At 54.3% G+C, this 13285-nt stretch overlaps 1 protein-coding gene across 3 annotated transcripts; it reads right to left on the bottom strand.

Annotated features, from left to right (window-relative positions):
- Window positions 1–227: 227 nt before the first annotated feature.
- LOC128137296 (myogenesis-regulating glycosidase-like) lies at window positions 228–13094 on the bottom strand. Of its 3 annotated transcripts, none has more exons than XM_052778104.1 (2): window positions 13031–13094; window positions 228–5813 (listed from the first exon to the last, which is right to left on the bottom strand). In XM_052778104.1, the coding sequence occupies exon 2, from the start codon at window positions 5674–5676 to the stop codon at window positions 3640–3642; it is 2037 nt and encodes a 678-aa protein (XP_052634064.1). In that variant the 5' UTR covers window positions 5677–5813; window positions 13031–13094; the 3' UTR covers window positions 228–3639. The 3 variants fall into 3 exon arrangements, with proteins under 3 accessions (XP_052634064.1, XP_052634065.1, XP_052634063.1); XM_052778105.1 differs by lacking the exon at window positions 13031–13094 and adding an exon at window positions 12669–12708; XM_052778103.1 differs by lacking the exon at window positions 13031–13094 and adding an exon at window positions 10151–10363.
- Between the last annotated feature and the right edge of the window lie 191 nt (window positions 13095–13285).

Raw genomic sequence — 13285 nt, 5'->3', positions numbered from 1 at the left:
AGTGGGTCATCTCCATATCTCTGTCTCCTGCCACCACCACAAACACAAGAGTGGGGTGGCTGCCAGCTCCTGCCTTTAAGACATATATCGAAGCTGCAGGTTGCACGCTTTAAATGAACCAACAATCTCAACTCTGATTTCAGTGAAGTCTAGGGTGAAAAAAGCCCCAAATCTGCCTGAACCACCAGTCCCAGGTATGTGGTACAGATGGACATAGTTAAACTTCCTTTTGTTTTCCAAAATTTTATATCAATCAAGGCAATTCATGTTACAGTTCTGTCTTCATAACAATTAAGAATTAGAAAAGTGGTTAAAAACAAACCCACCAGCATTACAATCTGACATAGGACGGCATGTGCAAACACGAGCATCCAGAAAACCCAATACACGACAGTGCAAGCTTCAAAATTCAATCACACGTGCATCACGTTGACCTGCTGCTCAGCTGTGGTCTGCTGTGGGCTGGGTAGAAAAGGCTATATCCAACTCCCAAACCTGTTTCAGGGCTTTTCCTTGGCTGAGTTGAACTAAACCCTGCTTTGGCCAGTGACCCATGGTGTAAATCAGAGAAATCTTGCAGTAGCAGTTTCCAAGGTGTCTGTGCACAGAGTGCTTGTGGTCTGCAACATCCTAGAGGTCCTCAAATCCTGCAGTGCTGCCAGAAATAGTGTTTCTGGTAAAAAGGTGGATGGAAAGGGCATGCAGAAGCCTGTGAGATAGCTTGAGGTAGCACTGCTGAGCCTGTCCCCAACAGGTGGGAAAGGCTTGGTGCCATGGACCCACAGAGAGCCACCCATATGGACCTGCTCTTCAGCATCATCCCTTATGTCTTCCCAACAGCTTTACCTTTCTCCTAGCTGGAGCACTGAATAGCCATGGCCACTTACGCCTAACTACAGCATTTAGAAAAATAAGGGTACTCTATATCTTACCCATTATTCATATAGTTAAATAAAAAGAAAACTAAAATTTTGATAATAAAATCCTTTCTTTTGAGGGGAGGGGCAGGAAGATGGTGTGTCTAATACAGAATTTCCTCCATGACCTTCCTGACAGGGCCTGAAACCACTGCGAGGAGACTGAAGGCACTCCTCTGGCTGCAACCACCATTTTAATAATAAAGGAATACTAACAGAAATGCTGTGTTTCTCTTCACGCAGCCTCACACCTTACTAGTGAGAGATGTGGTGAGTGGCACAGCAGATACAGGGAAGGAGAAGACACACAACATCTCCTGGTCATTCTGGGATCCTTCCCATGAAGTCACGTGCCAAGGATCCCACTTCTTCACTGGCAGCTGAGCTGTGCAGCAACATCTCCTCCACACAATGACTCCCGTGCCAAAGGAAGACAAGTATTTCACAAGCACAGGTTGAAAGGCAAGAGCTGGAGCCCCTCAAAGCATGGCCTTTATGCATTTCTGGGGCTGGAGAAGCCCTCTCCACACCCTGTCCTCCTTGCAGGCTGTGGTCTGACTCATCTCCAGGAGCTCCTCACCTTCACCTCCACCCTCCAGTCCAAGGGCCAAATCCTGCCAGTGCCCTGATGACTGACGCTGGGGCTCCAGGATTAACTCCTTGCCAGAGGGTGTCTGTAACTTGTAACATAACCACTATTTGCACTGGCAGCAGGGAACAAACCTGAGTCCTTCATAGTTAAAAGCCATAAGAAAGAGGCTTTGGGACATGCTTGTGCTCCAGCTGGGCAAGGACCTATAGGGCTCCTCTGCATCTCATTTTGAGGCTGAAACACCAAATTATGCAGGGCAGATTCAGACCTCAAGGGATGCTCCAAAGAATCCATCAAACTGGACTTCCTCAATTCCTTCCTAACTATAAAACCACTTCAGATTTTGTCCCAAACACCTACATTTCTACTCCTGGACCCCATCACAACCCCCAGTTCTGCTGCATCTTCTCTTCTGCCTCCTGCAAAGTCCAGTGGCAGGGGATGGGCTTTGAGAAAGATCCTCACTGGTACCCGACCCTACCCAAAACACAGCACCGTCTCCTTGGGTGGCAGACTCATGCCAGACCCACGCTCAGCCCAGACACAATCCCATGAGAAACCCCGCAGATGCTGAGCTCTCCTTGGCTGGCTGTAGCCTGGGCAGGGTGCTCCAAACCTTCCCAGCCAACGCAGTTCAATTCTGCAGAGGCTCATTAAAAATTCAGGGCCTGAAACATGCTCCCAACCAATGTCCTGCCCTGGGGAGGAAGGCTGCCAGACTTCAATCCTGTTTGCTCTGTCTCAGAGCGGAGATTGCCCGCGGCTCTCTGTAAATGCATCTTCCCGTACAAAACCAAATGGGAAAGCTGGGAAAGAGGCATCTCTGCAGCTCCATCCCGGCTGCCAGCGACTTGGGGTGCAGGACCATGTCACCCTGTGTCCTCTGCAGAAGCCTCTGACAGAAACCCCACCTCCAGCACCGCAGACGCTGCCTGAGGAAGGCCCCTAATTCTCCCAGTGAGAGAGGAGGGCTGCTTCAGAAAAACCCTCCACAAAATCATCACCTCTAACTGCGACCTGAGACGGAGATGGGTATTAGCTCAATTTCATGGTAGATGGGAACATTTCTGCGGGTGCAGTGAGAACACCCACTGGCACAGACCCATCAGTGCAAAAGCCAGTGTTTTCCACCCACCGGCAAGCCGGCTAGCAGCAAACGTCACTGTCAATCCAAGACACGTGCCACTCCTGGGAACTGGCTGTTCCCAAGAAAGCGCTGCACATACTTCTTGAGAACAGCTTTGCTCCAGGCAGTCCTTCTGCCAGCAACAAACCTGAAAGCTCATCTGTCCTTAAAAACCAAAAGGGATGATATCAACAGGATCCTCATATAACGAAGCAAGGCCATAAATACTTTAAAAAGATGAATGGGGCATGCTGGTATGGATGGCACTGCTCTAGCAAAGGCAATGTTGACACCCAAGGCAAAACACACAGGCAAGTGCGTTGCAGCGGGTGTTAAATGGGCAAGGAAGTGGGATGCAGCTGCCCCAGCAAGCGATATGCAGCCCATACAGTTAAAATACCTGTAAATCACTCGAGTAACCTGGCCCGCCTGGTACCCAGGAAAGCAGGAGCATGGGGCAACAGTTAGTCCAGTGCCACACTAGACCAAAGGGGGAAAAAAAGTATGTGTGTATATATATATGTATCTCTAGTTTGTTTTCTGCTCTTAATAAAGTCCTTTCAAATATATTTGCCATGTTATAAAACTCACGATAGGCTATGCTGTAGCAACCCTCCCACATCACACGCCCCCACGACCAGCGCCGGGTGCTCCCACGAGACCAGAAACACTCCCACTGGCACTAACCAACCTCCACCTCTTGAAATCCTTGGAAACTGAAAAGGTATTGGGTTTACTACGTGTCTGCAGACAGACTGACAACTCCTTCCTGGCCTATACAGAGAAAACTCTGCCTACCGTAACCCAACTGGAGTCTCCCACGCGCCCCTAACTAAAAAAAAAGGTCACAATGCCTCGAAATAAAAAAAAAATTACCCGAAGGACAGTGAAGTCTATTTAATTCCCTTACTCAACCCCAGTCTAAAACAAAATGTGCAATGAGAATTATTTGTTACAAAGTCCTAGGTAAGGCATGGTTATCCCAAAGCTGATGGAGAAGTCCATTAGGAAACCCAGAGGAAATAGGCGACTTCGTCCAGGTCAACAGGATAGTCTGTGAGCAGCACCGGGGTCTTCTCAAACAACTCCCCCTTGTAGCTGCGCCACTTGCCTGCCGGCAGGTAGACGTCACGTTCCTGCTTGCCCATCTCCAGGACAGGGGCCACCATAAGGGTGTCCCCGATGAGGAACTGGGAGTCAATCCTGTGAGTGGCCTCGTCACGGGGCGAGATCCACCAGATGGGACGGATGATGGGGTCGCCCGTGTCGGTGACCTCCCCAGCCAGCTCCAGCAGCAGCGGGGCCACCAGCGACTCGTGGAGCTCCGTGAACTTCTGCGCAATCTCCACAACCTCCTTGTCGTAGAGCCAGGGCGGGATGGAGAACTGCATGGAGGGCATGAAGGCTGACAGCTCCAGCCACCGCACGTACAGCTCCCGGTCAGGGATCTCCACCGCCCCCTCCGTCTTGTTGGGGAAAAAATTCCCCCCAATCATATCAGCGGATATGAAGGGGTACCCCAGCATGCTGATGGTGAGCACCGTGGGGATGAGGGACTTGAGGCCGAGCTCGTAGCCCCAGACAGAGTCACGGTCAATGATGCGGAAGAAGCAGGAGATGTTCTGCGACTGGTAGCCCACCCGCACCTCGGCCAGCTCGTAGAAGGGGATGGCCATCTCTGTGTAGCGCCGTGACCAGATGCTGGGGTCCGAGAGTGGGCGGAAGGTGCTGAACTGCTTGGGCAGGTAGCTGGTCTCGCCTGCATCAAACTTGAAGGACGAGATGCCGTACTTGTGTCGGAGCTGGCGCAGGTGGCTCTGGAACCAGTCCCGGGCTGCTGGGTTGGTGAAGTCCAGGATGGCCCCGATGCCGTTCCACCACTCCACCATGGCTGGCAGCCGCCCCGATGGCTCCTTGATGAACAGCTGACGCTCAATTCCCACCCCAAAATTGGAGGAATTGTAGTTTATGAAAGGGTGAGTCCACAGGGTGACCTTAAACCCATCTTCCCTCAGTTTTGCAAACATCTCTGTTACATTGGGGAACTTGACGGGGTCAAAGTCAAAGTCACCATAGGCCTGCGTGTACATGTCATCGATTTCAATGTGGCTGCAGTTAAAACGGTACTTCTTGATCTTTTCGGCAAACCGCAAGAGTTTATCCTGGTCGATATTGTTCTTGTAGAGGGCCCAGGTGGACCAGATGGGGTATCGGAAGGCATTCTCGGCGGGGATCTTGGAGGGCTTGTTGAAGTACCTGCGCACCATGTACTTGTGGATGGAGGTGACGTCGGAGCCCACGCAGACCCGGTAGCTGAGCTCGGGGAAGGGCTGCTGCCCCGGCGGGGGCTTGTAGGGCGAGTCCTTGTAGCGGGCCTGGAAGAAGAGGGCACGCTCGGTGGCGTTGAAGCCCAGGTGGAAGGGCACGGAGTCGTTGATCTTGATGGCCGCCGCCTTGGAGGAGAGCCAGTAGCGCTCGAGGATGCCGCCGAAGCTGTCTCGGAAGGAGTAGACGTCGCTCGTCACGTAGGGCACGGGCTCCTGGTAGCCGGACAGGCGGATGGGCCAGTGCTGGGTGCTCATCTCCGAGCCCCCGTACCAGTGGGCGTCCTCCCAGAACATGGTGTGCTCCACCGCCGGGCCGGCCGCCAGCTCCTCCCAGCGCACGCGGTAGCACATCACCGTGTCCTTGGGCTTCACCGTCTGGATGAAGAAGTTGAGCGGCCCCCCGCCCGACCGCGTGCAGCTCAAAATCTCGCCCTCCTTGGAGCACGACTCCAGGTCAAGGCTGCCCGAGCGGAAGGCCAGGCGGAAGACCACCTCCCCGTGCTGGTTCCTGATGACAAAGCCATCCGCCCGCAGGTCCATCAGCTCCGTCTTGAGCCGCTCCGCCTTCCGCAGGGACACCGTGTAGTAGCACCAGGCCACCACCGCGGCAATGAACAGGATGAGGCCCAGCAAGATGGCCCCGAGCATGGGCCTCAGCTCCTTGGAGGGCTTCTGCTTCACCGGTGTGAAGTTCTCTGGCAGGAAGGTGTACATGGTGCTCGGTTTTCTCTAGAGCTTTTTGCAGAGGAGCGGGAAGGAAGATCTCTTTGCAGCAAGCCTGGGGGTCTCAGCGTAAGAAAACGGACTGTTAGGAGAGTTCCCACCTCCACCGAGTCCCAGAGCACCCGTCTCTGAAAAAGAGGAGTATATAAATAGTCTCAGAAGAACCTCTGAATCAAGGGACAGCTTGTCATCCATTTGCCGTCTCAATTTCAGCAGCTCCCCCCTGTCCCCACTGCCAGGCTGCGACGTGCCAGGTGCTGTACGCCAAGTACCAGACACCATCTCCAATTACCCGGGGCAGACAACACGTGTGGAGAACAGCCTGAACCCCATGTGGAGAATCACCCCAGGGCAGTAAGGACCAAATCATTGCCATAATTAATTATTTTTGTGGGGAAGATTTTCAGTGAGGCAGGAGTGGAGACTGGGAGGGGCTAGGAGGAGGCTGAGCAGGAGCTAGATCAGCCCACTGACAGTACCTTTAAGGCACAGGGCTAACTAAGAGCCTTAAAAGACACCACGTAATGAATTCCAGGCAGCTGCTCCTAATTTTAATCAAACTGCCTCCCTGGCAGATTTAACTCAGCTCACCCGCAGCACTGTCCCCTCCCCATCCCCAGCACGCCCCAGCTGGGCAACGCTTTGCTGCAAAGGTGGGTAAATCCCTGCTTCTCTGCAGCTCCCGGATGGCCAAATGGGGCTGAGGCACCAGTGGGTTGTGGCTGGTTTTGGGGAGCACGTAGCGGGTGCATTGTGCAGCAACGCATGGCTGCAGGAGGTGCTGTGCCAGCAGCCCTGAGCAGGAGGAGAGCGGCTCGCTCCTGCCATGCTCACAGACCCCTGCAACGGCTCCGGGTGGGAGAAAAGCTAATTTTGTTGGGAGTGAGCGGTGCAGGACCCCCAAAGGGCTCTGGGCTGCATTTTGGCTCCAGCCTGCTCCCCCTGCGCATGGCCCCGGGGAAGCGGGCTCCGCCAAGAGCCTAATGGCTTCTCCTTGGCTGTGGGCTGGCTGGGCTCGGCCAAGCACAGCGCCGGGGATCCAAAGGGGAAAAGTAAAGTAAGGACACGGGAGAGTGAGAAACAAACCCGGCTGCAGGAAGAGCAGGGGAAGGTTAGGAGCAGCAGACCAGCTGGCCAGTACCTGCCTAGCGCCAGCAAACACCAGCATGCTACCTCCTCCCCAAGCCCTGGGGCTGTAAGCCTGCCAGCTCTGGGCAAAGCGGAGGAAAAATAACCCTCTTTTTGGGCATAAACGAAGCTGGTTGCAGCAACTCCCTCTAAAGCGGTTGGTTTCTTTTTAAAAAAAAAAGAAAAAGATCCAGAATGAAACACCTAACCTTCTCCCTCCCACAGGCGTGACAAGCTGGAGCACATTGTCCTCTGTACCTCGAACAGATCTTTCTCCCCAAAAAAGGACAAGTAAAGCAGAAAGGGGTCCTGAGAACCACCTAAACCCTGCTGCTCAGGTGTAAGCCCAGAGCAGCATCTGTGCGCAGGCTCAACAAAACATACAGAATTTTATATTCAACTTGAAGCATGTATTGGACCAGACCTTGCAGCTGGGGGAACTTTCTGGTTGCCGGCCGGGTCATTTTAACCTTCCCCTGGGAGCCAGTAACTTTCTAGGCTGCCAGTTGCTTTAAATGGGATTACAGCGGCATTAGGAAGCAATTAGCCTGAACAGGCGATAGGTTTAGCTAAACTGCTTGTCCCATGGCCAAGTCCCACGGAGCCCTCACTTGCTGGCGGTGAACACCGGCATGGGATGGGAGCTGCTCCAACCACCCCAACTGTGTCACCCAGGGCCAGATCCTGCCCCCCAGGAGGGGAACGGGGCCCTCACCCACCAGCACGTGTGATGCGAGCCCAGCTGAGCCCAGCAAAAATTGGGCAATAAAGGCAGGGAGGAGACGGTGGTGCGAAGATGCTGTGTTTGGGATAAACCTTCGTCCCCTCTATCAACCCCTCCTTGGCTTTGGGGTGAATCAGAAGCAGCCCAGGATTGTACCGGGGATAGCAGGGAGGAAGGTTTGCAGAAACCAAAACCAGCACAGCTGAGTGAAGCCACAAGTGGCAGGATGATTCTGGAAATACAGATGGGTATGCTGAGCCCAAACGAGCTCCCTCCCTCTCAGCACTGGAAATTTTTGGGATGCCAGAGAGAGACATGCAAATACCTGTCACTATCAGAGGCATGCCTGTGTCTTACAAGTGACTTATCTGGGGACTGCAAAGCTCAAGGAAAAATAAAATGCAGCTTCCACCAAGCAGGACTTGCAAATTATTTGGGAAAAAAATTTTTTTAGAGTTTTCATGTTTTCTGAAAAAAAAGAGGAAATAAATGGTGGTTTATTTCCCAGTTGTCATTTAGGGTTTTAAGCCCAAGAAATGGCCAATACTGTCACTGTGGGGACAGCCACCTCCTCACTCCATGTAAAAATTGACAGTAGCTCCCAGGGCTTTAGGGAGTGTCTGGATTTTCATCTCTTTTTCAGGAGGCCAGTTTATTATTTATGAACTACTTCGAAGCTGCTCTATTTTTAGGCTGTTTCTTTCTTTCCCCTCATGGGCTGGAGCTCAGGACATACATGAAGGAGCTGTCACTGCCACTGCCAGTAGAAAAATAATGTGTTTTTTAAGAAAGGTTTTGCAGCCTTTTGTGGCCTTTGGACACTGATCTGCCTCGGAAGGATGTGCAAGCCAGGTGTCTGAGCTGGTGGATTTAATCTTGCTCTGGTCGTTCCGGCTGGGCCAGGATCAAACCCCTGTGGCTGCCCTGGGGTAACAGACATCACCCGCTCTGATACCACTCCAACAAAGATGCCGAGAAGGGTGTTTGCAGGGATCACCCAGCGCACCAATGGGCCAGGGAGGTCTTGAAAAACAGGATCTCACTCTGTGCCCGCCCAGTCCCTCTATTTTTTTGCTTTGTTAACAAAATGTACATTCTCCAGTCGGTGATTTGGCTTTGTCCCAGATGAGAGGTAAGTCTTCCAAGTTCCCTGGAGACGCCTGCCATCTCGCACTCATGAGCTGCAGCCCGCAGAGGTGCCTGCTCATGCAAAGCCTCTTTCAACATTTTTTTTTGGAATGCAAACTTGTTATTTTGCTCCAAGATGACATTGCGGTGACCTTTAACTCCTCAAAAAAAAAAAAAAAAAGAGAAAATGGGAACGGAGGGTGTCAAAGCCAAATGGCATGTTTGTAGCTTGCTGCACTGGAGCTTCCCTGCTGACCCAAAACAAAGCTTTTTCTTCCTGTTCTGTGGAAGCAGTGAGTTGCCTTGCTTCAACTCGAGATGAAAGCAAAATATCCAAGCAGGACACACTTTACGGAGTAAAAATAAAAATCCATTTTTTGACCGCTTCTATTTTTACCAACACCGCTGCTAACCACAGGCTGCGAGACCCACAGCACCACTAACCCCAGCAACTTTGCAACTAGGACATTCATTTAAATAGGGTCAATAACATTTAACTGGTCCCTATCGCCCTGGTGGAGTCAGGTCTGACCCGTGCCAGGGGCCAAGCTCGTGCTGGGGACATGCACCCATTTCCCACGCTGGGATGCTGGGAAACCCTCCCCTCGGGTGCAAGGTGCTGCCGCTTCCTCCCCGAACATCTTGGCAGGAGTCGAACTAAGGAAACACAGGAGATTTCACCGGGAGGCATCTCCAACCCCATAAAAGAGCAAGGAATTAGGATGGCAAGTTAAGGGGGAAATTACTTCTCTGCAAAACAGCTGCAGGGGCTAAAAAACCTCCACGTGCCCACACTGCAATCCCCCGTGGGGGACCAGCCCTGCCAAAGGGACTTTGCAAACCTGAGATGGGGGACAAGCAAACCCTTCCTGGGAATTTAATTTCCCTTGGAGGGCTCTGCAGCAGCACTTGAGTTCTCTGTAGGGGTTTTTGGAGTCATAAAGGGTGAAATTACTGTTCCAGCCACTTGGTGCTGATGGGAGCAGGTGGGACAGGCCTGGGCACCCTGTGGCAGCGCCAGCACAGGGCTGCTCCCCCCACACCCCAGCCCCCCCCATGGATCAGAGGCACCGATTCCTCCCCCAGCCATGCAAAGCCACCCGCAAGGATCCCCCCAAATACCTCACTGGATCACCCCAGGACCCTGGGTTTATCCCCGCGGTGCAGAAGCCACCCCAGGGTGAATGTGGGTGGCACAGACCCCTGGCACCCGAGTCCAGGCAGCAACTCTGCCTTAGCAGGACAGGGACAGCGAGGGGGACACGGTGCTTCCTTCCCAGGGGACCCTCACCTTCACTGTCCCTGCGAAGCAGGGACTGACTGGCTGCCTGGTCTGAGGGGCTCAGGGAAAGACGCGTGCTGTTGGGGCTGCTGCCTCCGTGGCAAGACACGGCAGCAAATTCCCCATAGCACCCAGCTGTCGGATATGGACAGCCCCGGCCAGGAGGCAGCTCATCCCACTGGGTGCACGGTGCCGGTACTTACCCAACCATCGCCTCCTGGGGATCCCTGCCTGCCGCCTGGCTCTGCCACAGATGGCTTTTTAAGCACCTAAAAAATAAGCGCTGCTACGTCTCCGCGTCCCCATCAGCTTCATCCTCTCCATATGGGGATGTTTTGGGACTACGAGCTGGCTGCAACCCGAGCAGCATGTGTCCACAGGCAGGAGGAGGGGACCCAGCACGTCACCGGTGTGTTTTCTGTCTCCGTGACGGATGTGTGAGCAGCCAACCCTCCGGTCAGGGTGTGCCGAGGCAGCGGCACCCGGCCAAGAGGTGGCTGCTGCAGGCATCGTGACAGCATGAAGGGCACACGCTTCGCCAAGCCCCAGCTCCCGGAGTCGCGGGATTCAGACTGGCATCTCGCCTCCCTGCCAGGTGAGCAGGAAGGGCTGGCGAAGGCTCGTCCCCTCCTGCATTTGCAGGCTCTCCAGAATCAGAAAGCAAAACAAAAACCAGCCCAGGGTTTGGTTTGGTTTTTTTTTCCTTCCCCAAGTCTTGTGATTTTAAGCAGAGTCATGATTCAGCAGAGTAACGAGGCTTCCTTGAGCAAAAAGAAACAAGCCGCCCCAACTGCTGCCGGCTGGTTTGTAAGCCAGGATTAAACAGCACCAGGCACCCAGAGGATAAACCCCAAATCCAAGGGGACCATGTGAATAAGGAGCTCACCTGCAAAGCGCAGACGTGCTGCGAGCACCTCGCTCTGTCTGCAAGAGCAGACAGGAGATTTGAAGCTGTGGCATTAGCTCTGCCCAGCCTTAAATAGTTTTACCTGTGTTGTAGGAATCATCACTTTACAGCCCAGTTATGTCCCTTAAAGCTGCCAGTGTCCAGTGATGCTCCAAACCCATGTAGACACCTCATCCAGTGTCTGACCATGAATACAAAAAAGCCACTGGGAGTCAATTCCGGCAGCAGATGACTTAATATTTAACACCCCTGACAATTCCCCTTTTACAACTCCATCTTTCTTTGTTCTTCACCCTGTGCTAATTAGCAAGATGAAGTTTTAATAAGCTGGGTTTTCACTCTAACCCTGCACACCGCTTGCGGTGCTGCAGGCTAATGACTAAACCATGACCAAAGGCTCTCGCTTTCCCTTGCCTGGAGGCACACCACAGCGCCTGAATTTGTCTGAGCCGCAAAGATTTGTGGAGACTTCAGAACAAAGCAAGCTCTCCTGGTCCACTTTTATCGAAGTGCAGCGACACGTGGGAGAGAAAGCTCTGGTGCTCTCCCTTCAAGTACATCTCTGTGTCCACCATGGAGATGTTCTACAGCCCCTGAGGGAGCAGGAGGCAGCCTGGCCCTAAAGCTGTGCTCCACGGGGTAACCCAGAGCCCAGCAGTCAGCTCCTCAGCACCTGCAGGGCCAGCAGCTCTTGGAGAGGTATCCACTCAAACCACCCAGCTCATGCCCAACAGCAGCGAAAGAAAAACACCAAATACCAGAGGAAAAAAAAAAAAAAGAGAGCAAGAACTGCAGTACTTTCATCGCTCACACTGAAGGAGCCAGCACCAGGCAGGGACATGGCCCAGCAGAGCTGGTCCAGAGGGCAAGTGTATGATACCCTGGTGTGAGGCATTGGTCCGCTATTAGCCTATTTCATTTGCCATGTGTGCTGTATAAGGTACACAGCCATAAAGATTTTGGTGTCCTTGCCGCTGTCTTTTGGTCCCCCAGCCCAGTTCCTGCTGGGACAAGTTGTGCTTCATCTACCACCCTATCACTCCAACAGCCTCTCTCCCCAGTGCTCCCACGGGCGTTAATCTTGCTCCTGCTCATCTCCATCCTCCAAGGCAAACCGCCCCACAGCCGGACCCTGTGCCCCGTTTTGCCCCCCCCCCCCCGCCCAGATCCTTTCTCACAAGAGCTGATTCAGCATTTTGGGAGTGCTCAGCATTTTGGATGCTGAGGCAGGCTGAAACCTGAGCCCACCTCAACAAGTACTACAACATGATATGGGGAATAAATGGAAACCTAAGCACATCCCTCTGGCATGGTCCCTGCGATTTTCCAGACATTGAGACACCATGAAACTCTGGGTACCGGCAGCTCCAGAGAGTGGCGGATCGCTCGCGTTGCTGGGCTGGCGACTCAGGATCCTGAATTTCCATCTGTATCCAATAGCCAATGATGCTGGACAACCTTGGGCCAAATGCAATCATCAATCCCTTAAGGTGCTCCCTGGCAGCTCTTCCACCTGCAGATCCAGCCATGCAGGCACAACCTCCCGACCCTCTTCCCCCACTGGGCTGTGGGTGCCCGCCGTGCCCTTTGGGCATCACGTCTCCCAGGAGGGAGAGGGAAAAGAGAAAGAAGGCTCTGCGCTTTCTAAAACAGCCGTGGCCGCTCGTCGCCACTGCCGGCACTTGCTGACGGAGGGTCTGTCCCAGAAACCCCTCCAAACCCAACCCAGTGCATTGCACAACGCGCGGCGTAAACCCATCTGCTTAAGTCGTCGCTGCCAAACATCTGTCTAGCGGCAAAAGTTGAAGCTGCACCTTGCGAGTGGAGCCGGGGACGTGTCTCCGGGCTCCCTTAATCTTCTCCAGGCGGCGAGACTCCTACCCACCGCAAGAAAAAAACTTGCGCGGGCGCAGCGCGAAAGCCTTGCACCCCAAGGTCAGGGCGCGGGGTTGCACCGACACCCCGCTCCCCGCTCGCCCTTCCGAGCCTGTCCCTGCCGCCGGCTGCACCCTGGGGTCTGCGGGACGGGGCACCCCCCCTCCCTGCCTCCAGCCCCGCACCCCTTCACCCGCCCCCCCCCCTCCAGCTCCCCATGCCGGCGATGCACACCCCAAACCTGCCCCGGGGGCTGCTGCATCCTTCCCCGGAGGGCAGCCCCGGGAGCCAGCAAACTTACCGGCATCGCCGGGCCATGGCTGGGCTCTGCGAGGCACCGGGGACGGCGCGGGGAGAACCGGGGGGGCTGGGCGCAGCCGGCGGCCCGCAGCGGTTCCGGGGTTGGGCTCTCCCCGCCGCCCCGCCCCGGTTCCAGCCCCGGCCCGGCCCGGCCCCCCCCCCCGGCCCGCCCCGGCGCGGCGCTCCGCGCTGGGAGATGTAGTTCGGTGTGTGCGTGTGTGTGTCCCCCTCCGCCCCCGCCGCCGGGCTGGAGTGG

This window comes from Harpia harpyja, chromosome Z (genome assembly GCF_026419915.1).
Source record: "Harpia harpyja isolate bHarHar1 chromosome Z, bHarHar1 primary haplotype, whole genome shotgun sequence".
NCBI lineage: Eukaryota > Metazoa > Chordata > Aves > Accipitriformes > Accipitridae > Harpia > Harpia harpyja.
Note: the sequence above shows the minus strand (reverse complement) of the source record. Positions and strands in the feature narration are given on the sequence as shown.